This window comes from Leptonotus elevatus, chromosome 10, assembly GCF_054856555.1.
Source record: "Leptonotus elevatus isolate MCC_2025b chromosome 10, RoL_Lele_1.0, whole genome shotgun sequence".
In the NCBI taxonomy this organism is placed as follows: Eukaryota; Metazoa; Chordata; class Actinopteri; order Syngnathiformes; family Syngnathidae; genus Leptonotus; species Leptonotus elevatus.
This window is the reverse complement of record NC_141248.1, coordinates 17,884,162-17,908,067: the sequence shown is the minus strand read 5'-3', so window position 1 is coordinate 17,908,067 and position 23,906 is coordinate 17,884,162. Positions and strand designations below refer to the sequence as shown.

The 23,906-nt window shown below is 39.3% G+C and overlaps 1 protein-coding gene across 4 annotated transcripts in view; it reads right to left on the bottom strand.

Moving 5' to 3' along the window:
• kaznb (kazrin, periplakin interacting protein b) overlaps positions 1-23,906 on the bottom strand; it is a 92,421-nt gene that overhangs the window by 4,281 nt on the left and 64,234 nt on the right. For all 4 annotated transcript variants that reach the window (XM_086086320.1, XM_086086319.1, XM_086086321.1 and 1 more), the window contains 7 exons: positions 22,586-22,693; positions 8,445-8,639; positions 7,071-7,207; positions 6,239-6,409; positions 4,856-5,051; positions 4,356-4,489; positions 2,981-3,104 (listed from right to left, as the gene is read on the bottom strand). In XM_086086320.1, coding sequence (XP_085942446.1) covers positions 2,981-3,104; positions 4,356-4,489; positions 4,856-5,051; positions 6,239-6,409; positions 7,071-7,207; positions 8,445-8,639; positions 22,586-22,661 — 1,033 coding nt within the window. In that variant the 5' untranslated portion in view covers positions 22,662-22,693. The remainder of the gene's footprint in view (positions 1-2,980; positions 3,105-4,355; positions 4,490-4,855; positions 5,052-6,238; positions 6,410-7,070; positions 7,208-8,444; positions 8,640-22,585; positions 22,694-23,906) is intronic.

Here is a 23,906-nt window from a genome sequence, read left to right as displayed (position 1 = left end):
TTTACATCATCATCAAAAATCATTACACTATTATTAATGATAATAATAATAAAATAATAATAATAATAATAATAATAACTATAATAATAATATCTATAATAATAATAACTGTAATAATAATAATAATATTAAATAGAATATTTTTATGTCGTAAATTTCTACCAGGAATCTAAAAAAATAAAACTCCAGAAGCATTATTATCATTGTAAAGATAGAATAATGAATCTAAATATTTAAATAAAAATGTACACAGAAAATAGTATTACCAAATAAGAATAACAAAAAATTCAGAAAGGATGTTTACACATTTTTTCCAACGCAAATGACAAAAAAAAGTACCTGTAAATAAATAAATACAATATTATAAAAATATTATAAAAAATATATATATATATATGTATATATTACATACATCTCGGACCAAGCGTAATTTATGTTCTTCAGCTCTGTCAACGGAACCGAAACTCTCTGTCCCTTCATTTGTGTTGTGTTGTCCTGAAATTGTATGGCCACTAGATGGGGCTACATTGTCTATGAAGATTCAGTCATATCATTTTGAGCATGTGCTCAAATAATCAATATCCTAATAAACAACCATGGATCCCAAAACTTCTCATTTATGATACTACAGTATAACACATGATTGTTTTAGTACATCTGCAACCCTTTAGTAACTACCTACTATGATGAGTCCATAAGAGAGATACAGTACAGTATTAGTACATTCCTAGGGGATTATTCATAATTGACCTTTGACATAATTGACCATTGACATCATACTGAACTGTCACGCTGGATGAAACGTTCACCTGAGTCATGCTCACATGCTCGGTTCAAGATACAGCATGTATGATATGAATAATCCCCAGAAAGAAACAGCTACAGTGGCTAGAAAAAGTCTACACACCCCTGTTCCAAAATATCCCCAAACATGTGGGGAAAAGCGTTATGCGTATATATTATGTGTTAAGTGTTATGTTACGTGTAACTGCTGCCTTCGTCAAGGTAGGGCGAATTATCAACAGTGGCAAATAAAAAAAAACATTTACAAAATTGATAATAACACATTTGAACAGAGGTATGCAGACTTTTCATATCCACTATCTACCGGGAGAAGTGGTTTAAAAATTCAGAGTGAGGGAAACAACACATTAGAAACAACACTTACTCCATGGAACATGTGCTGTAGTTTTATTTTTAAAAATATGATTTTATGTCCCCCCCCCCAAAAAAAACTCCTTATCTGGAGCAGATAAATATTGAAGTGTTTTTTTTTCTTTTTAAATAAAATACTTCCATAGATTTCATCTTTTATTCCATGTTGCCTAAATTACAAAGCATTAAACAGAGACATATTAGGAGCGTTTTACACAAACAGGATAACCAAGCAACACGAGCAAAACAAGGCGCTTGCATTTACAATGCAAGTAACTTGTGAGAAAGTTGATGAATGGATGACAATGAATGAATGAATGAATGAATGGAAAAACAATGCAATGCAGATGTTTTCTCACACATTCATTTATGTTAGGCAGCAAAAAAAAAAAAAAAAAATCAACAAATGAAGTATGCAGTTGCTAGACTACATTTAATTACCGTACTTCCTCAAACAGTGGCATTTATTAGAAGTGTGGCATTTAAAAAAAATGAAGTTTGTTGCATTCCATACAACATAAAATGTCCCTTACCAAAATGAGAACTATTTAAAAAAAATATATATATTTATTAGAAGAGACTTTTATTAATTTAAAAACATTCTATTAATATTTAATAATATTATGCATATCATTTTGAATATATTTTTGTAACTTATTAGACCACCTATTATAAAGAGACCATTTAGCAGTTTCAATGTTATAACTTGACATAAGAAACAGGAAAATAATGTTTTATAATAATAAAGTTTTTTTCTTTTTCTTCGGGGGGGTTAAAATATGGATGGAAAATACTCAATGTATTTTAACATTTAAAATATAATTTGCATGTAATAACGTAATACATGTATTAGCAATTTTGCTTATATTGAGTGATGGTGTGATACATTTGTTCATCATTATATTTATTTGAGAGGAGGCCTTTATTTACACAACATATTGTATATATATATATATATAATCATATTATTTTTATTTCCCTATCATCATAAATAAATATTGATCCTTTATTACAAGTTGCAAAATAAAAATGTACATTATGTATACTAATACTGTATTTTTTTATTTTATTAACTGTATTATTTGAAATTTCAACATTATACCCACATAATATATTTGTTAATTTACCAGTACCATGAAATATAATATATTTATTGGAGGTGAGAAGAGGCCACTATTTGAGAAAATACGGCATTTATTTTTCCAGGATGAGTCACATTAGTTCTGGTCAGTTCTGGTTATCATTTCGGTTTTACTTTGCGATATGATATGACAACACAACAACTGCATAAATAACCATTTTCAGCATCCACATAAAGCAGGTGCCTGCCAACCCCCCCCAACTCAAAAGTGAAATGGACTTTGTCGGATTAAAAGGTGCTAAAAAGCGTGATAAAACTATTAAAAAAAAAAAACATTAAAAACACAAACCTCCTATTTACACATGAACAGCAGTCCTTCAAGTCTCCAGTTGTAAAAAAAAAAAAGTCAAGACAAGATAACACAGCATGTCTACAAATACACATTATAATAACCCCATGTATATATTTATATGCATGTAAACATATATACATATGCATACATGTACATCTATAAATATATATATCATTTACATACATACAATTTGAAGAGTATAATATACTTTACATTTGGTGCAATAGCAGTCTTTTTTAGGCTTTTTTTTTTTTTTTGGGGATGCCTCCCCCCCCGAAACAAGCCCATCTCATACGCACTCACACACACACATTCATGCACACGCACGCACGCACACACGTGGTATCACCAGTCGGCATCCTCCTCTATGTAATAGTCGGGTGTGGCTGTACCATCAAACAGGCCCGGGTCCAGGGACTTGCGCTGTTTCCCTCGGGCGAAGACGCGCGACAGGGAGCCCAGCGTCATCTTCTCCTTCTTCTTCTTACGCTTTTGCTCCTCCAGATCCTCCATGGACTAAAGCGCACACAGGACGGTACCTCGTTTACTTGTACAATATTTGATACGTGTCAAAAGTAGCCAGTGAAAAGTGCACAAAAGGATTTCAAAATCAGAGGTCACCTGTTTTCTGAAGCTGAGCTGTGATTGGTTGTTACCTGAGACACGAGCAACTGTGATGTCATTTTTCACTCGACAGCAAATGGCCGCCTTCTGATACTGATAAAAACGGCAGGATTTTGCTGCTCGACTCATATTCCGCAAACGCAATATTAACCAAAATACTGTATTTAGACTAGTGAGACTGCATAGAACATATTATTGAATACTTTTTTGGGGGGTTGACTTCCCCTTTAAGTGTGTGTGTGGGGGGGGGCCTTTAATTGTATTAATTATAATAAAATAAAATAAGAAAAATGTTAGTGGTATATTGCATTGCACTATTTTATAATTATATTTTTACCAAATAGTGTCCAGCGGTGTTAATTTACTGAACATGGTGTCTATTGGGGACGAGGCCTTTATTTTCTACTACTTTCGATTCTTCAAATGTCAAATTTCTAGTTCCTGAATATAAATTAGCCACAAGAGGGCGGCTGATACTGATATCGGCTGCTGTCGAGAGTATCGATACCTTGAATTAAGGCCTGGTATTGGCCCGATATCCGCGCATCTCTAACAAAAATGTAACAATAAAGACCTCTTGCTGTCCACTGAAGATGACATCACCTGTGCCGAGGAAGTAGGTAACGACTAATCATGGCTCAGCTTGCTGACCAAACCCAGAAAACAAGTGAGCCGTGATTGGTCGTTACCTACTTCCTCGGCACAGGTGATGTCATCTTCAGTCGACAGCAAGTGATTTTTTTTATTTTTTTTAAACGTATTAATTGTACAAATTAATTCTGGACAAAATATGAAATTTTTACTGCTGAAAATGGCTCAATGAGTCAAGTATCCCTTTAGTAAATGCTTTTATAATTAACAGACATAAATTACTGCTTGTTTTTTTTAATCTATTGTGTCCAAACCCTAATTGACCCCACCAAGACATGTTGAAACCATACCGAGGGATTGCTATGATGTGCTGTGATATCTGAATGATCAATTAGTCCTTCTTGGCTCAGATGTGCTTTATCAGGGAATAATTGGAACGAGACAAGACCACAAGACCAGCACTCCCAAGAAAGCACGCTACCACTCACATCACATACACACACAAACACACACAACACACACACACACACGCAAGTTGCGGACAGTTCTTACATTGCAGAGCGAGTGCGTCCGGTGTCGGGGGGAGTTGATGTCGCTGGGCGTGGACGAGCGATCCCCGTCGGCGGCCGAGGCGTCAGAGATGACAGACGGTTGGCGCGAGTGGCAGGGGCTGATCCTGACCACAGCTAGGGGTGGTGGGATGCCACAAACACACACAAACACACACACACACACAGACGAACACGCACGCACACACACGTGCATACACGTCGACCCAGAATTGAAATAATCCCGCTGTTAGTTTGAGAAAGCTGAAGGGAACCCGTTAGTAGTAACACAGCAAAGGTCATTTCATTAGGTACGCATGCATCTTTGACAGTGGTGGGAAGTAACGGTAAAAAAAATACTTTATTACTGTAATTAAGTAAAAAAAAAAAAATCATGTCGTTGTACTTTAATTAAAGTATCTGTACTTCTCATTCCCACCGCTGGCCTTTACCACGAGTTGTACCTAATGAAGTGTCTGTCGAAATGAGGGGGGGCGACGTTACCTTGTCTGTCGGCGTTGTGCCCGTGGTAGAGGGTCTGCTGGCTCTGCCGGATGGCGGCGGTGAGCGGCAGGTCGGCCTGCATCACCCACTCCTGGCTGCCGTTCACCACCGGCTCGACGGCGCCGGCGTTGGTGGTCGAAGCTAACGAGTGGCGCTTGGGGACGTCTTTTGTCAGCGTGGCCAGAGACTGCTTGGCCTGCTCAGAGGAGGAAGCAACACGCGGACCGGTCAAGGGTGAACGCTGCATCATCGCAGCACGAAGGTGCTTATCGTATCATAGAAATATTTGACAAAAAAAGTAATGATATTAATAAAAAAGAATCGAGCTATATCATTAATTTCAAACTATGAATCTACTTGGGAAAACTTCCATCTGCCACTAAACTAGGGTTCGATTTTCAAATTAGGATTTTACACTGGGGTTAGAGTTTCAATTTAGGTAAAAATAGAGTTAGGGTTTCAATCTAGGATTGGGGTTTCAAATTGGGGTGTAAAGGACAGTTGGGGGTTTAAATTTAGATTGGGTTTCAAATTGGGGTTTTAAACAAGGGTTGGGGTTTCAAAGTAAGGGTTTAAACTCGGATTGGGGTTTCAAATTGGCGTTCTAAATTTAGATTGGGTTTCAAATTGGGGTTTTAAACAAGGGTTGGGGTTTCAAAGTAAGGGTTTAAACTCGGATTGGGGTTTCAAATTGGCGTTCTAAATTTAGGTTGGGTTTTGCAGGTAGGGTTAAGGTTTCAAATTTGGGTTTGAAATTAGAGTTGGGGTTTTAAATTAGGGTTTTAAACAAAAGTTGGGGTTTCAAAGTAGGGTTTTAAACTAGGATTGGGGTTTCGAATTAGGGTTTTGAACCAGGGTTAGGGTTTGAAATTGGGGGTTTTAAACTAGCGGTTTAAAATAGAGTTAGGGTTTCAAATCAGGGTTTGAAATAAGGGTTGGGGTTTTAAACTAGGATTTTAAAGTTTTAAATGAGAGTTTTAGTTGTGGGTTAGGGTTTCAAAGTGGGACTTGAAAGCAGGCTTGGGGTTTCAAAGTAGGGTTTTAAATTAGGGTTAGGGTTTTAAATTAGGGTTTTCAACTTAGGTTGAATTACGGACATTCTCAAGATGACTACAGTGAGTTTTAATTTTCATAAACGCAAGATGTAGGTTCAGGTAGTTTTTGTTTTTTTTAGACAGCAAATCGCCACCATCACTTGATTTCATGAATGGAAATGTTTTTCATTTGTATTTTTTTCAGTTCTTCTGTTTCTTTTGTTAACTGTAATAACACTGGTAGAGACAAATACAAGCTAGGAGAGAATTCTTGATGCAACTCTTGCATGTGACGTATGAGAAACAAGATCCGCAGAATGCACACGGACTGCTAGCGGAGTTGACCCACCATGGTAAGCTCGGCCTCCAGTTCCTTGATCCTGTTCTCCTTCATGTCCAGCTGAGCGCGCAGGATGTTGGCCTGCTCCGTGGCCTCTTTGGTCTGCCGCCTCAGGTCCCACTTCTCCCTCTCCAGCACGTCCTTTTCCTTGGCGAGCACCTTGACTGCGTCTTCGCCCTCCTGCAAGAACAAACGCGGCGGACGGTCACTTTCGAAGCGTCAACGGCGGCGGGCCACTACTTTGGACCAAGCCAGGCAGCTAAAATACATCATTTGAAGATCACAGCAAACATTCGGCTGTTGGCGAGAATGTTGTCAAATTCAAGCTATAATACGTCTCCTTTTAAAAAACAGCCATATCACAGCATGGTCGCAATAATTGTGTGCGTTCTGGAGGAATTTCAACACCGTTTAACTTCATTATATTTGATTATCCTCGCTTATAATTGCAAATCGCGCGTGTCAGTCAATACCATTTCACATCATTCTACATTTTCCATATTAAACATTTTTCCCCATTATCATTCCATATGAATCAATTCCATTTCTCATCATTCCTTACCATTCAGTATCAATCCACATTTTTCGCCATTCATCATGGAGCAGTTTTTTTTACCCAATATAATTCAATAACATCCCATATCTTTCCACATTTTTCACCAAAATCATTCCATACCATTGATTATCAATCCACGTCTTTCTATATCACTCCATAGCATTCAAAATCTTTTAACGTAATTTAATTTCATTCAAAATCATTCCACATGTTTTTCTTTTAGCATTTCAGCATTCAAGCACAATTTGTGCAGAAATGTCATTTTCGCGTTGAGCAAGGCGTTACCTTTCGGTGCTTGTCGTAGTTGTGTATGAATTCTCGGAGCTGGTCCTCTCGGCTCTCCAGTGTCGTGTACAGCTGCTGCATCTGAATCACTAAGTCGCCCTTCTCACCTTTTAGACGTTTGCGGTCGGCTTTCATGGCTGCAACGCAACGTTCAGTGAGTTATTATAAATGATACGATCGCTGTTGGCTGTGAACCACATTCACAATAACAAAACGTATTGTTCAATGAAAAGCTCTCAAATCAAATGTGAGCGTTATTATCGTTCGTTACTGTTGATTTTATTGATACGGCTCTCAAATTGGATCTCATTAGGGTCTAATGGAATCAGTTGAAACGACACCGGCAGTGATTTAGGTCGCATTAAAAGACTCCCTCGATCCATAAATTTGATTTAAAAACCAAGCTAATGCCAACATTCAGAGTACTTATAGGACATAATGATCTCAATACACACAGTTACATTATTCTTGGAACATATATCCATTCAATCCACCATTTTCTTTCGCGCTTGTCTCATTAGGGTTAGGGTTAGGGTTATGAAACAATTGTGGGCAGTGTGGTGGTGGACAAGTGGGTCAGAATCTGAGTCTGTCCAATGGCTGTGAAGATGAACGTTTGTCTATATCTGTCCTGTGATTGTCTCGTCAACCAGTCCAAGTTTTACCCGAGCAAATTCAGCTGGAAGCCACAAGGGGGTGCTCTAAACAAGCAGTGGTAACTATGAGGTGAACATCTGAAAAGATTCCGCAAATGAGCACTTGGACATAAAACTATTTCCCCTCACGCTTCTCTTACTAAGTAACAACCTTCACCACATGTGTCGCACACTCGCACCCGCCCGCCCGCCCGGCATTCCTGCTGTCAGCACTTGCGTTTCATTCATATTTCACACTCAACATTCCAAACCTGTTTAGTGATTCTTACGCAACACATCCGACGGCTCATCGTCACGAGTGTGATATAAACGCTTTTACCGAAATAAATCGAAACTCCGCGAAAACCGGAGAGCAGCTGCCGTGTTGCGCAATGCCTCCTCTTAGAAAACAATGCGGGATAATTGGTGCATCATACGAGTCTGCGTCGATATTGCATTCATATTTCAAAGCATGTCAAACAACAACAAACTATTAATTGAAAGGAAAAAAAAGAAAAAAAGCTTCTCTCTGGTTATTCACGCCATCGTACACAATTGACGAGACTAAAGAACTGCTAAAAATAGAGTCAAAAAAGTCAACAGTCAATGGATGGTTGCTCAGTCAGTATGTGTCATAACATTGATGCGATCATCACTCTTCTCGCCAAATTCCTCATGATAAACACGACCTTATTACATAACACAAATAGTAAGCTTGACTAGAAATAGTGGATGTGACCTTGTAAGGCCTCCTTGGCACGGTCCAGCTCCTGCTCCTTGTCAGCCAGCTGTACGTGGAGCTCGGCTGCGGAGAGCAGGCCCGCGGTTCCTCCTCCCTGCGACTCCTCATGCAGATCTTTGCCCAGCATGTCCTTCATTTGCCGAAGTAGGTGCACCTCCTCCTGAAGCTGGGCCACCTCCTCGTGCAACAACACTGTGGATGAACACAAGGCTGTCATTCGGGGAACTCGATCACGGCGCGTCATCTGCATGATGATAGCCAACATTGGCATTCAGAAGCATTTGACCATTGTCGTTTTTGATTTTTACATTTTAATGACTGGTCAAAGAAGGTGTGGTGTTTTAGTATATACTGTACATAGGCCTACCAAAATATTGTCACCGATTTTTTGGTGTGTGCCTCTTTTCATGTGATATGGTACATTTTAGATAATGAGCTCTTCTTCGAGAGATTTATAGTTGGATGGATGGATTGATAGAAAAGTGGATGTATAGCTAGCTGGATGGATAGATAGATAGATAGATAGATACTTCGCTAGCGAGATACCTCGCTAGCTGGATGCCTGGATAGATGGATAGATAGATAGATAGATAGATGGATAGAGGGATAGATAGATAGATAGATGGATAGAGGGATAGATAGATAGATGCTAGATAGATAGATGCTAGCTAGCTAGCTAGATAGATATTAGCTAGCTAGCCAGCTAGATAGATGCTAGCTAGCTAGCCAGCTAGATAGATGCTAGCTAGCTAGATGGATAGGTAGATGGATAGATAGATACTTCGCCAGCGAGATACCGCGCTAGCTGGATGGATGGATAGATGGATGGATGGATGGATGGATGGATGGATAGATAGATAGATAGATAGATAGATACCTCGTTAGCTAGATACCTCGCCAGCTGGATGGATGGATAAATGGATAGATAGATAGATAGATAGATAGATAGATAGATAGATAGAGGGATAGATAGATAGATGCTAGATAGATAGATGCTAGCTAGCTAGCTAGATAGATGTTAGCTAGCTAGCCAGCTAGATAGATGCCAGCTAGCTAGATGGATAGATAGATAGATAGATAGATAGATAGATAGATAGATAGATAGATAGATAGATAGATAGATAGATAGATAGATAGATAGATAGATAGATAGATAGATAGATAGATAGATAGATAGATAGATAGATAGATAGATAGATACTACAGGCTCATCCCAGAGTGCTGAATGCTTTCCTTAGTAATAAAACACCCTCCCAGCCCTCAGGAAAAACAGTCACGCAAACAGGAATAGCAGGACACAGGACCTGGTGGGCACGTTTGACAAGAGGTGAAAAGAGAAAAGAGAAAAAAAAGAGGTGACTTTTTGTACTTTATATGTGACAATAAAGAAGTATTGCAAACATCCATTCAACTGGGCTGGTTCGCTCCGTGAAATCCAAAGTTACCCCACAACCGCTTAAGCTACACTATAGGAAAGATGGTGCATTAAGGATATACAGGACAGCAGGCTCTTTTTCCAGGCGCAGCTGCAGAGGCTCTCGGAGACACGTAAAACAAATCAAATGGTTTGAGAATACTTGACAAGAAACCACACAGAAAAAAAGTGCAAGAAGGAAGTCAGTGTTTAAGTTGGAGGGGGCCTGCAGTACGACTACAAAAAGTCCGCAGAAGCAGGAGTCCCGTGAAGCCCCGCAGGCTAAATCCACTTCCTGATCTGTTTACCTACAGGATGGTCTTTATTTGCTGAGGGGAGCCCAGCTGCTGTTTTAAAGTGCGTGTGCAGCTTTACAATCCAAACAGTCAACTGGATAAAATTAAATTGAATCAAATAAAAAACAGTTCAATAAAATTTAATAGAAATACATGACCAACATATCACACTGGATATCTTGCAAATGACAATGTTAATAATATTATACATGTCATCAAGCAGTTTATTGCCACTCCCAGTTGAAGTTAACTGCCAAGCGGAACATAAAACAAAGAGAATTACATGTTGTTTATTCAAAACAACATACCTTTGCCTTAAAGTCCACTAGCTTAATGCTAACGCATAATGGAGAACACCATTGACGGGCTAACAAATACCAAAATGATATGACCAAATACCACTTGAACACAAACACCTATAAACAGATACAAATCTTAACCTCAGCGAAGAAACGTCTACACTACAGTAGCTTACTGAGTTTCCCCCCCCACATCTCCATGTATGTCTGTACTATAGCGCCCCCAGGTGGCCAACCAGACACACCAAACGATATACATTGAATATTATTGGATTTTGCATTAAGATCATTGGACGGCACTGAATCCATTCAAACACACGGTCATCAAGTGCGCTCACACGCCTCTGATCCTCCATCAGGCCGTTAAGCTCCTCCTACCGCACAACACCAGCCCGCTCTGCCTCCCTGTACTCGTTAGCCCGCCCGTTCAATTAACCTCCCAGCCCGGCTTCTTATTAAAGTGTCCATCAAACTGTTACCGGCCGGGAGCGACTCATCACTGCTTTAACCTGTGATGGGACCACACAAAAACTACTTAAAGGAGGGTGAGCAAAGTGGCAAAGTGATTGGCTTCGAGAATAGGCGGGGGGGGGGGGGTGTCCTTTTTTATTCCCAAAAGGACACATTGTGATGTTGCGCTAGCATAGTGTAGTTAATGCTACTGTGCTAAAGTGTACATTCTCCTACATTGTTATGATGAAAATAAGTTGAACACTGAAATTAAGTACGTTTATGTCACAATCCATAATTTTTTTTTCCATCGAGAAAATAATCAAAGGCTTTACAAGCAGATTTGTGGACACAGTTGTATCATGTCATCCTATAGATGGGGGGGGGGGGGTCGATCTGACAGCCTTCTGTAGATATTATTGGACAACAGAGGCAGCTTGGACTCATAGTGATCATTGCGCTGCAGGACTTTGTAAAACCGGAGGTCCGCACGGGCAGGTTTAACGGCTTCAGCTTGCTTAAAACAAACGTGCGAGCGTTCAAAAGCGATAACGGATGTCATTCCTTTGCAAAAAAAAAATAAAAATAAAAAGAACTTGACAGTATTTCATCCTGTGCGAGCTTCCTTACTGAGCCGTCTTTACAAGTCGGGGAAAACAGAAATGTAATATTCTGGAGAATTAACAGTCAAAGCAGTTATAATCGCTGGGATTAGTCTTCTTTTGTCAGTTGCGACGATGATCTGGAGAGACAACCTGAGGGGGAAAAAAATTCCGGCGCGAGACTTCCCCGCGCAGACGTCAATCATCGCATATTCTTCCCGTAAATTACCACGCGGTTAAAAATAACAAATCATAATCCGCCGACATATGGATGGCGACGCCCACCGCAGAGACGAATCTAAACGGCAACAAGCAATAATAAGCCAAATGTTCCGCTTGGGTGCAGAAGGCTGAAAAAGGACTAATGCAGCAATTAGCTGATAAGAGCGGGCGCTTCATCAAACAAACGGGAAAAAGTCTTGAAATTGCATTGATGAGAGGAATCGTCGCAAGGATGGAGCAGAGCAACGCAATCCTCTAATCCGACTCGGAAGAAGTGTTACATAAGAATGATGATGAATGAATTTGAGCCTTCAGATCAAAGATCATCCTGAGCGATTATCCTGTGGTGTGGGGGTGTGTTAAAAGTGATTTTTCCGTCTCGATCTGCTCGGAAAAACGGTTGCGGCAGAAATTATTGAATGCCTCTGACGGATTAGCCTCTGGTGTGTTATCAGTGATTATGCTGACCATCATAAAAGTATACACATACTGATAATCAGGACGCATTTCAGCAAATTCGTCCTGATTATTTTATATGTTTATGTTGTTTATGTTGATTATATTCAAAAAGATTATCCTGACTGATTATCCTGCGATGTGGTAAGAATGATTTTTGATCCCAACGTGATTATCGTCAATGTTAAATATCGCTAATGAGGCTTAGCTTTTTTCACCACTTTCAACGTCAACAAAGGTCCGATTGTCGGATGATTATCGTCTGTTGTTGGGGTGTGTCAGGAGTCATTTTTTCACACTGATCTGTATGGAAAATCGTCAGGTCTTACTGTCATATAAATTCAAATCAGGCTATACATGTACTGATAATCGGATTAATTTGAACATTCCCCCACTTCTGATCAAAGTCAGCAAAGGCACGATTGTTTTAAAATCTTGTCTCAATATCTTATTGTGTCGGATGTGTTAAGATTAATATTTTTTTTGCTAAAACATGTTTAATTTGGGTTCACACATTTAAATAATTGGGCCAAAATGGAGTATTTACCCACATCAACTATTTGTGTTGTGTTTTTGTATAACGGGTTATCACCACCGTAAATGAAAAGAGACAACCGCAATGTAGTTACCAAATAAGCTAACAGTTAGCCTATAGCCTATTTTGCAACTATCTGTATACCCTGTGGCACCATGCTGCCTCTCACAGGTCAGTCTTGGAACTACAACACACTTCAGGTTTGACCCATGATTGTCGGTGGCGATAAGTTTGTGTACACAATTTTTTTCCTCGTCATGTGTGCGGTCTCTCACGTTTTGAAAATTTATTATGAATCAGTATGTGTATACAGAGCATGACCGACGTGTGCTCCAGTGTGTGCAGATGGCTATTTCTGCACTCCATTACGAGAGGATCACGGGTCCCGGTGAGCTTTGCCCTCCATCTAATTACGGTGTCAAGATCAGGCTCATGGGCTCTTGATTAAACACATCGTCCGGGTAACAGAAGAGCCTGGGATGATTGGAACCTCCATGCACTGGAATACTTTTTTTTTTTTTATACATTAGCTAGCAAGCTAACGTGAGGTCATCAACAAAGCTTTCATTAGCATCTGCAGTACAGCTTTATGCTGAAATCCCGAGTTGAAGATTATTAATGATTCACAGGATGAATAGAGACATCCTCACATGATCTAAACATTGTACAGCATTGGCTAAAAAAAGACAAAAACACAGGACGATTGTACAGTATTTTTAAGGTCACATGCATTGCATCATAAGGTTATTATAGTACATGGACAGAATAGTGGTAGCGGGTGTAAATGACTCATGTTGTTTTTTCTTGGTGGTAATGACCAGTCAGTGTGAAATTGAAATATTTATGTTATGTTGATCTTATTTTCCGAGCTCTCTATTTGAGGGAGCATTTAATTTGTCTGAAAATGGCCTAGTCTGTTAAAGTGAGGAAATGCTTGAATTCCATTTAAGTCATTGGCGAATAAATACGTTATATTTTAAATACTGTATTACCAGTGTTCCAAAAACGTATTTATATGTAAAAAAGAAAGAAAGAAAAGTTTTTCATGCTAGAGCATACAGAAGGCTTTGATGCAGCCTCTGAACTGAAGAGAATGCTTGAAGCAATAGTAGTTATTACAACAGCAGGTGGCAGCAGAGTATAAGAGATCAACCAGGGCCATGTTGCAAAAGGCTGTTTTCCCCACAGTTTTAAACAGATTTGTGAATAATGAAGAAACGTAGCTATATTCTATGCTGCAAAACCGAAACAGATATAAATAGACTTTTTTCCTAATAAAAGAAGAGGCTCTAATCTTTCTTTTGGTAGGTTCCATGTTTTAATAGCAATAAAACACAACATTCTGTGGGCCGTGCAAAATCAGTCATATTCCAGTAAAACAGCCAGAAGCGAAGGGGGTTGCTTCAGTGAAAATGACTGGGAGTGAATACGTTTTTAAGGATTGGTTTGTCTTCTGTTCTTTCGCTAAGCACCTGCGAGACAAATAATGTTCACACACTTTGGGCAGTGCTGCTGTTTTGGGTAGCCACCGCGTTCAAATGGTCTCATTGACTGTGAGCAATATGAACGGAGATAATGACAGTTTTCTTTCCTGATGGGGAAAAGAGAGGTGTGATGGGGTGTGTTTATTTGTTCACGAGAGTATTAGAGAAGGGGCCACTATGCATTTGAGGAAATATGACAACAGGTCAGGGGCCAAACCAGAACCAGTACGTCCATGGCCTAATAAGCTACAAATAACGACAGGTCCAAAATAATAATAAGTACATCCTGAAAATACTCCCATTCATTATTAACTTGTTGCACAGTAATCTGAAATTTATGAACAAAAATGAGTACCAAATTTTGTATCAAATGCTGACGAACGGCCATATTTCAGAATAACATTTAAGTGCTTATTAGTGTGCTCTCGAGTGGACAAAATGAGCAACAATTTATTTTGGAAAAACTGCATTTTTTGCGGGCCAGATTGGACCCCAGGAGGTATGTTGAACACCCCTGCATTAGGCCATACACCCACCGGACACTTCATTAGGCACACCGATGATACAACCATACCAATAAAGTTAATGTGATAAGCTTGACAAGTAACCAAATGATTCGAAACAGCTCCCAACATGGCACGGCGCAATAACAAGCACGTCTCTGAAATTGTCAATCAAAAGTCAGCTTTTGTGCTCTCAAATAGACATTCGGAAGCTTATTTACAGTGTACAATGTCAGAGTCTATGGGGGGAACGCTAATGAATTGCCAGTGGGTTTGCATTACAATCGAGCTGAGCGGTTGTAATTGATTCGCGCGTTTATCACGCGCGCGCTGGGCTCGTGTCCAAGGACGTCACCGCCGGGGCTGACGACAACGCACGAGCAACACTGTTCAGACATATCTCGAGACGCTGCCGCGGCGAGAGCGACGCTCGCTCGCACTGTCACGGTGAAGCTTATCAGCGGCTGACAAGGGGACTCTCAATAGAAAAACAATTTGTTGGATTTATGTGGATGAACACTACAGCGGGTCGTATTTAAATTGAGGCCGCCTCTGATAACGTTTCACTTTCTTGCTCCGCCCACCCACAAAAGGCCAGACGACAAGTTGGACAATATTTTGGTTGAAATGCGTTACATCGTTATTGTAACCCCTTCGGACCCATAGAGGATCGCAGTGGTCATGACATATATGCGTGTCTAAACCAATCAAAATGCTTAATTTGGATGATTTCAACGCTTCTGGTTAATGATTGGATCCTAACTAACCAATCACAATCTCAAGTGGATTTCCATGATGTTCATGTTAAAAATGTTAGATATAAGCTTGGTAAGTTTACAACACGTTACAGCCACACTATTCTGGCGTCCACTATATACTATATGGGAAAAGAGTCGCAAAAATGTCTGAAGGGGTTAAGTTTTTTCTGGTTTCTATGTTTACAAAATACTTGTTGCACAAACTTTACAATAACATGTTAGACATGTTTGTATTTGATTTGCTTGGCGTGAAGTGATATTCATCGCAATTGTTGACAAAATACTGAGCACATTTAGTTTGATGTCGATCTCTAACTAAAGGTTAAACATTACATTTTAAAATAAAATTACCTCAATTCAGCCTTTTTTTTTTTTTTACTCCTGGTCCTTATTTTTGAATCGTCATGATGTTGCAGTTTATTTTTTCCCCAGACAAGTTTTTTTTTCTTCTCCCAGTAAAGACACATTTTCTTACCTTGCTGCCATTTCGGTCTTTGCCAGAGCTGTCAGCCTGTCACCACTTGGTTGTGTGATGTGTCTAAAAACACATGGAGCGCAGACTTGATCGGGTCACTTCATTTTGAAGGTTTCCTGAACCGATCAGCTGTTTTCAGACACGTCACACAAGGAAGTGGTAAAGGCGGCAGTGACAGCCAAAACTGAACCCTACATACATGCATACATATATGCTGTACATACATACATAATAATACATAAATACTTGCACTGTACATAATACAAGGAACAGACTTCCTTTCTTATTGGAAAAAGAGAACAACTTGGACTGGTATGCAGCCAGAATGTGGTTACATATGACGGCATATGGTTGATTTTCAATGGCTGATTCTGAAGATGTTGTGCAAAAACACGCTGCAAAGTTTGGCAGTGAAGTTAGTCGCGCTTCTCTGAGCTGATTGGCTAATCGTTAGTCTAGGCCTCGCCGCTCATCGCATTGATCAGGCTTCATCTGGAAAGAGCTGTTTCCTGTCACGAAGCCAGACGACTCCCTGGGGATGATGCACGGATTCAAAGCTCATCTACAAAGTGCTCCACGGTGACGCACGAAGACATGATAAAAACAAAACAAAACACTAGTGTTCAAAAACAGACCTCCACCAAGGCCCAACAATCCCAACATGCTGTCTTGTAGGTGGCAGAGCAGCGCATCTGTCTGGGTGCCATCTGTCACCACACTGCAAATGTTTTTTTAAACTGCTAACAAACTAACTAACTAACTAACTTGCATATCAATAAACCAACTAAGTAATAAGCTAGCTAACAGATTAACAGATGAACTAACAGACTCAAGATATCGACAAAGTACTTAGTGAACTAACTAACCAACTAACAAACTGATTTATATGCCAATAAGACAACAAACTAAATAGCCAAACTACCAACTAAATAGTATGCATGTTAACAAACAAACTAAACAACTAGTGCTGTAATCAACTAACCAACCAACCAATTATCTAACTACCTACTTAACCAACCAACTTGTATCAACCAACCATTACGCATGTTATCTGAGTAACAAATCAATCAAACAGCATCTTCAGTAGTTAGTATGCCTGTAATCCAACTAACTAGCCAGGCAACTAAATAGTATGCCTGTTAACAAACAAAGTAAACAACTAGTGCTGTAATCAACCAACCAACTTGTATTCCTGTAATCTAATCAACCAACCATTACGCATGTGATCTGAGTAACAAATAAGCCAAACAGCATCTTCAGTATGATTAGTATGCCTGTAATCCAACTAACTAGCCAGGCAATTAGCCAGCAATCCCCCACACAATCCCACTAACTAACTAACTAACATCCCTTTTATATAAATATTTCTAAAATATAGTAAATCTATAATGCACATGTAGAGTGGGATACTTAAAAAAAAAAATCTGAATGACATGACAAGATCACAAGCCATTGCATGCGTGTACTAAATGGCGTGTCCACTAGGTGTTTATTCATGTGGTTAAAGTGAAGGCCCTTTTTAATACTGGCAAGCAACACAGGATTATTATGAGTACAGAGAATTAATATGACTATGAGAGAGATAAGCGCTGCAGAGTTTGATAAAATCCGCATGCATATACAATACATGGGTTTAAATATTAACGAAAGAGTCGTCGAAACAGAACAATGAGCAGAGTGATCAGCGCACTCCGTAAGCCAGTGAGGGACATCATCAAGGTTATTTGGATGTGCTTTGAAGGAGAGGGTTTCAACATGGCATTTAATGTGCATTCGTTAGCATGCAGAACACTAGTACTTCAATCGTATCACAAAGACTAAATAAAATGTTAATATTAGAAAAAAGTCAAAATTAAAAAATGGTGCGATGCTTCATGTGGGGCCGCCATTGAAGTCACTTTCACGAGCACACTGAGTGTGATGATACCATCTGCTTTTCTTTCCTCTATTTTTTTGCTTTACTTCTCTCTCTCTTTTTGTACAATCTGTCCTTCTGATATTCATCTGGAATGTGCGATTGCGACTACGAGTACAACAACAACAAAGCCACAAAAACACATAAATGTAATATAAACTTTTCATTCAACATCTATATTCTAACAAATAATTGAACATCAAATATAAAAAACACAATTGAATTAAATCAACGGTCATTTACACTGTGGCCATTTCCCCCCCAATTGTGTAATAAGTTATAAGAGACATAAAACTAACTAGCACACTAACTAGTATGCCATACATCTAATTGATTAACTGATTCTCAACCAGTGTGCCACACACTAACTAACTAACTAACTAACTAACCAACCAACCCTGTGGTCCAATTGCTCAAATAACTCACCAACTACTGTAGTACAGTACATCCACAACTATCCAACTAACTAACTAACTAACGCCTGCAATCCAATTAAAAACCTGACTGACTGATTGACTGACTGACTAACCACCTAACTACTACTATAGCTATCACAACAGAAACAACAACAACAACAACAACAATATAATAATAATAATTCAATATCATTAATACGTATTATGTCATGGGCTTGTGCAGGTGTACCAATGTGACACGTATGGAGAGATTCATTTTAACTCCACTAAACATCCTCATTAATCCACATTTCCAACATATATGTACAATACATACTACTGTGATGTTGCCTATAGTTGATTAAATCCCAGTATGTGATCCAGTGCTAACTATGCGAGCGTGCTTATGCCTGCTCGTATCCGCATATCCACATACCACCACACTCGTGCGCGCTGTGCTTACATTCTATTGTGGCAGATTAACAGATAAGCACGTCGTCCATAGGCACTATCTGGGTCGGCGCATAATGACATTGACATCTTTACTGCCCCAAAACAATCTATAATATTTGCATTAGAACCCTCAGGATGATAAACTGTAAACTACATGCTACAATATACAATACAGTAGTACTACAGCGTGTGCCTCGTAGAATTTTATACTTGTAGTAGTTGTACAATTTGGAATGATTTTGCTTATGTCACATTGCTCAGATTTCGGATACGAGTCTGGTCACAGAACGAATTATGCAAACTCAGAAATCGAGGCACCAATGCAATAAGTATTAAATATTGTAAAACTATAGGATGCATTTAGAAAAATATGAAATGAATATAAAGTCATATAACTAAATAAAATATTTATGTAAATTATCCATAAATAATAAAATAAATAATTCCCAAACATTTTTTAGAAAATAGGTGTAAATGACAAAATGTAGTGAAGTAAATATATTTTTTAGATATTATATTGGAATAAAATATTACAATAAAATATTATTAAGTCATGCAAATTAAATATTACATCAATAAAATATTTAGAAAATTATAACGTGCACCCCCCCTCCCCACCACCACACACACTGATTGTCAATATAGGAATAACAGGAAAAATATTATATCATGGATGTCCAACAAAATGCATTTATCTCCAGATATTTTGTTTTTACCCATTTTGTTGCTCTTGTTTTCAGACTTAAATAAATCACTTGGAGATACTGTACATCTTTTGCATTGCATGGAGATGACCAGCTAAGCAAAAGTCACTCATAGTGATCATGTTATTTTCAAGGTTATTTCTTTGACAGTGACATCATCCATACAAGATATCTTGCTGTAAAACGAAAGTAGTGCAATAATTACACCTTAAATGTAAGATTGGAGCATTAAAGCACATTGGTCTGACCACTACTGAGACTACAATATGAAATAACAATGACACCGTGAACTTGAACCCGCTCCGGCCTCGGCTCACGTACGCACATGCACGCACACACACACACCAAAAAGCCTGGACCTTGTGCATGCGTGTGCGTCACTCACCGGCCTTCCCCTCCTCCCTGTCAGACCTCATGGCCTCGTTGGCCCTGGCTCGGCTTGGCTCCACTGTCAGGCCCGTCAGTGTGTGCTCTCATAGCAGGTGGAAGCAAACACGAAACACACACACACACACCGACCGACACGTTGGACACAAGCAACATACGCCACTCGTGTGAGAGCGCTCAACCGGCCAGCCAGGCCCCGCCCCAGAACAGGCCAGGTAACCAGGAAGTGGTCCCTAGAAAGCGTCTTTCTCGTTCTGCGTGTGTTTGGAGGGACACACCCAGCAAGTCACCCTCCCCCATCCTGTGGGAGTACAAGAAGAAGGAGGAAGAAGAGGCGGGGGAGGGGAAACTACACCTGAAGGCTCAGGTGACAACAACCCAGGTGAGTCGGAGGCACACTGGCGCCATCTGATGGCTGAGAGCTGCAACAGCACAGGAAGGAACAAAAGAACCTTTCACACTGCTTCGAAAAGACGAACGTGTCAGGTTTCCGTATCAGAGCAGCAGTTTCTTACATCACAACAACTTCCATCTTCTGTTCTATAACAGACAGGTTGAATGACTTTTGATTGATTTCTTTTTTATAGTCAATGCTAAGGCGATGATCGTCAATTATTGAAAATGCTGCAATATCACCACCCAAGTTCATTCAAAGCAGAATTTCTTTCGCTTGCTACACTTGTTAAAATGAGAAGAAGTGGACTTCCTCGCTTTCATCCTGACACTTCTTCAGCCGCGACATTTCCACTCTCTCGCTGTCTTTTTTCCCTTTCAGCTTAACACCCAGCACTGTATCATTCATCGTCCGCGCTCGCTTTTAAAAGCCTGACGAAGACGTCAAAAAAAAAAAGCCCTCGTCGCCGGGCGGGGGAGTGTAGCTCGAGAGCCGCAGCAGAGACAAACCGAAATATTAGTTAGAGTCAAGCACAACGCAGGCCCGACTTTTGATGGAGAAAAAAAAGGCGCTTGCAGGTATTGAGGCAGATTTCTGCTCTCAAGCGCCCCCTGCAGCTGAGAAATGGAACTGGAGATGCAAACAGGAAACACTCCGAAGGGCATCCATCATGAGAGTAAGTAAACAGTATATAAAATGGATGGATGGATACTGGATCGAAGGACCAAGTCATTAGGTAATGCAGGAGTTGCTATGGCGATGGCAGAGGATGCAAATTACCTTATTGCCTGTGTAGCATTAACATGAATTTGGAGCGTGACTAGATTTTGTTGCTTCATTTGGCATGGGGGAAAAAAGACATCAAAACTGAACAGTAACATTAGCACTGCTGGCTAGTGCTAACACAACATGGGGGGCGTCCTGGCTGCTCCACCAACATTACAAAGAAAAAGTAGATCATGCCGGATTTTCTTGGCTACGTTGACCAATTGATTCCAAGACAGCTTAGCATTGACATGAATTTGAAGGCGTTGTATGCTATTTTACAGTCACGTTATGACATACTGTTGCTTTGGAGTTGAAAATAAACGAGACATTCAATTGCTTAGGCTAAAACAGGGCCAAGTTCAAAGAGTGCCATTAGCACTGAGGCTAGTGCTAACACAACATGGGAGGTGTCCTGGCGGGTCGACTAACATTACAAATAAATGGAGTAGATCACGCAGGGTTTCCATGGCAACAACAGATCGATAACAAGCGAGTTTAGCATTGTGGCCGCTTAATTTTATGTCTGTATTGCACCATGTATAAACACTGCGAACAATTCGGAATGGTAGCATTAGCATTGAAGCTAGTGCTAACACAAACTGGGAGATATCCTGTTAGGGTGACCAAATGTGTTCTCTTTTGGGAGGTCAGATGATTTTCTTACGTCCTGTTTGGGCGTTCGTTTTTTTATTTTTTTTTTATGAATTCCTGAAAATATCCGGTTGGCATTGTGGGACTAATAGAAGGTGAAGTACACTGTGTAACTGTGACTGGTACCACAATTTCAAGGCTGGGGCAAGTGTCCTCTTTTTTTGGAAACCCTACCTAAATAATGGTCTTCCATAGAAACAGCAGAGATGCTAGCTTCTTTGTCGCAAGCTAACGTAGCGCTATGAATTCAAAGCGTCTAATATACTATTTTTATTACAATGCTTGTAATTTTATCACTTTTCTTCACATCATTCTTGCAATATTATGTTAAAGTACAACTTTATTTTCACAAACTAAAACATGTGTTTTATGTGAACCATAAAATCCCAGCTAATAAATCACAATATAAAAAAATGTATTGCCTTTTTTTTTCCCCACCTAGAAAATTGCAACATTTGTTTGAAATATTATAAAAATAGATCTCAGAAAAATTAACAACATTATATAACAATTCTCTTACTTTCTCCTCAAGGTTATGTGAGTATTATAACCCGTGTTGATGTCACGGTGGTACTATTGTATCCAGAACAATGGAGCCTAACAACAGAAGTGTAAAAAGAAATGGACACAAAGGTTTAATGGATAATTACAGGCTGGCAAGTGTAATTATCACACATCCTTCAGTGCAAAAAAAAAAAAAATCAAATAAATCTTTTTTGTGAATATGAAGAAAATAGGCAGCCTCACTGATGCAACTCCAGAGCAATTACCTCTTTTCAAACTAGCAGGCCTTTCTCACATTTCATTCATTCCATCCAAAGCCTGCAGTGCTGTTTAAGGTGACCAGCGCGCACCTTTGCTCCTTGATTTAACCTCTCTCCTGTCTCTTAACTACCCTGATAAATCCCCGCGCACACGGTCGCCACGGCAACGTCTCTCTCTGGCTCACTCTTTCGATACCGCAGGCGAGCGCGTACCTTTGCCCAGCGAGCAGTCGGGGGAGCCGAAGTCCATCAGGCTGGAAATCTCTGCCGGGTAGCACATGTCTGTCATCAGCGACTTCTGCCTGTGATGCACGGCTGCATCTGCAAAGAGGGAAAAAAATCAATGCGGCGATGAGCTGGAAATTGGATTCGCTATTTGACGTCAAATTTGAAAGGAAAATACGGTCCAGAACCCACACAAATTTAAAGAAAAATGCTATATAGTGATGTATATGTTTTTTTATTAGTTTTTTTTATTTTTTTTTACATGATCTGTTATTGTTTGGGGTTATTTTTTTTGGGGGGGGGGGGGGGGGGTTATGTATTAAGAGTTGAGCAGTCATACTGGTATCAGTCCGAAAAAAAAGTGGTATCAAACATACCTAAATTAAATACATAAATAAATGGAGCGTAACTTACAATTTTGTTTGTGGAACTATCTGACATAGGACATTAGGTCAAATCAGCATTTTTAGTTTCATACAAAGTATTTTTAAATGAATGAATAAATGAATTTATTTCGAACATGTCTAAAAAATAAAAGAAATAAAAACATCACAACAACAACAGAGTAGGAAGAAGTATGAACTCAGTTAGGTCAGAAATAACCCAACTTTGGGTAAAAAATGGACCGATCCTCTACTTGAGTCATTTTGACCCAACTTTGAGTCAAGAAATTTGTCTTTTAGTGTAAAACAATTCATAAATATTGGTCAGATCTTTTACTTGGGTCTAAAAATTGGCTCATTTTATATAAAACAACCCAGAAAGTTGGGTCAAATTGACTCATGAAGTGAATCGGTCCATTTTTGATCCATAATTGGGTTACTTTTGACCCAACTGTTTTTAGAGTGTACCCTTTTATAACCAAGTATAACCCTAACTGTTACAAGTTAATGTAAAAAAAAAACACACATGAACATAATATACAAATGATATCCTTGTAAATGAATAACGCAAATATACTACAAAAGACATAATCACTCGTATAAATACAAAAGTTTGTATATAATTATTCTCAGCTTTGTTTATGCCTACATCTCACTCCTGTCGAACATATTTCCTCTTCTCTGTACTTGTCTATCAATGCCTTCTTATACTTCTATTTAAACTTAAAAAAAATCATATTTCTACTTTGTTTGATATTAATCTCCAAATTGTTCCACAATTTCATTTTAAATAAATAAATAAATAAACTCCTTTCTGGCGCCACACGTTTATGGGGTTAAGGCAATATAAACAAGACAAAGGAACCCTAGCCAACGTGACAGCTGTGAACGACGACTTTTACATCTCCCCAGCTTTCACCTCAGAC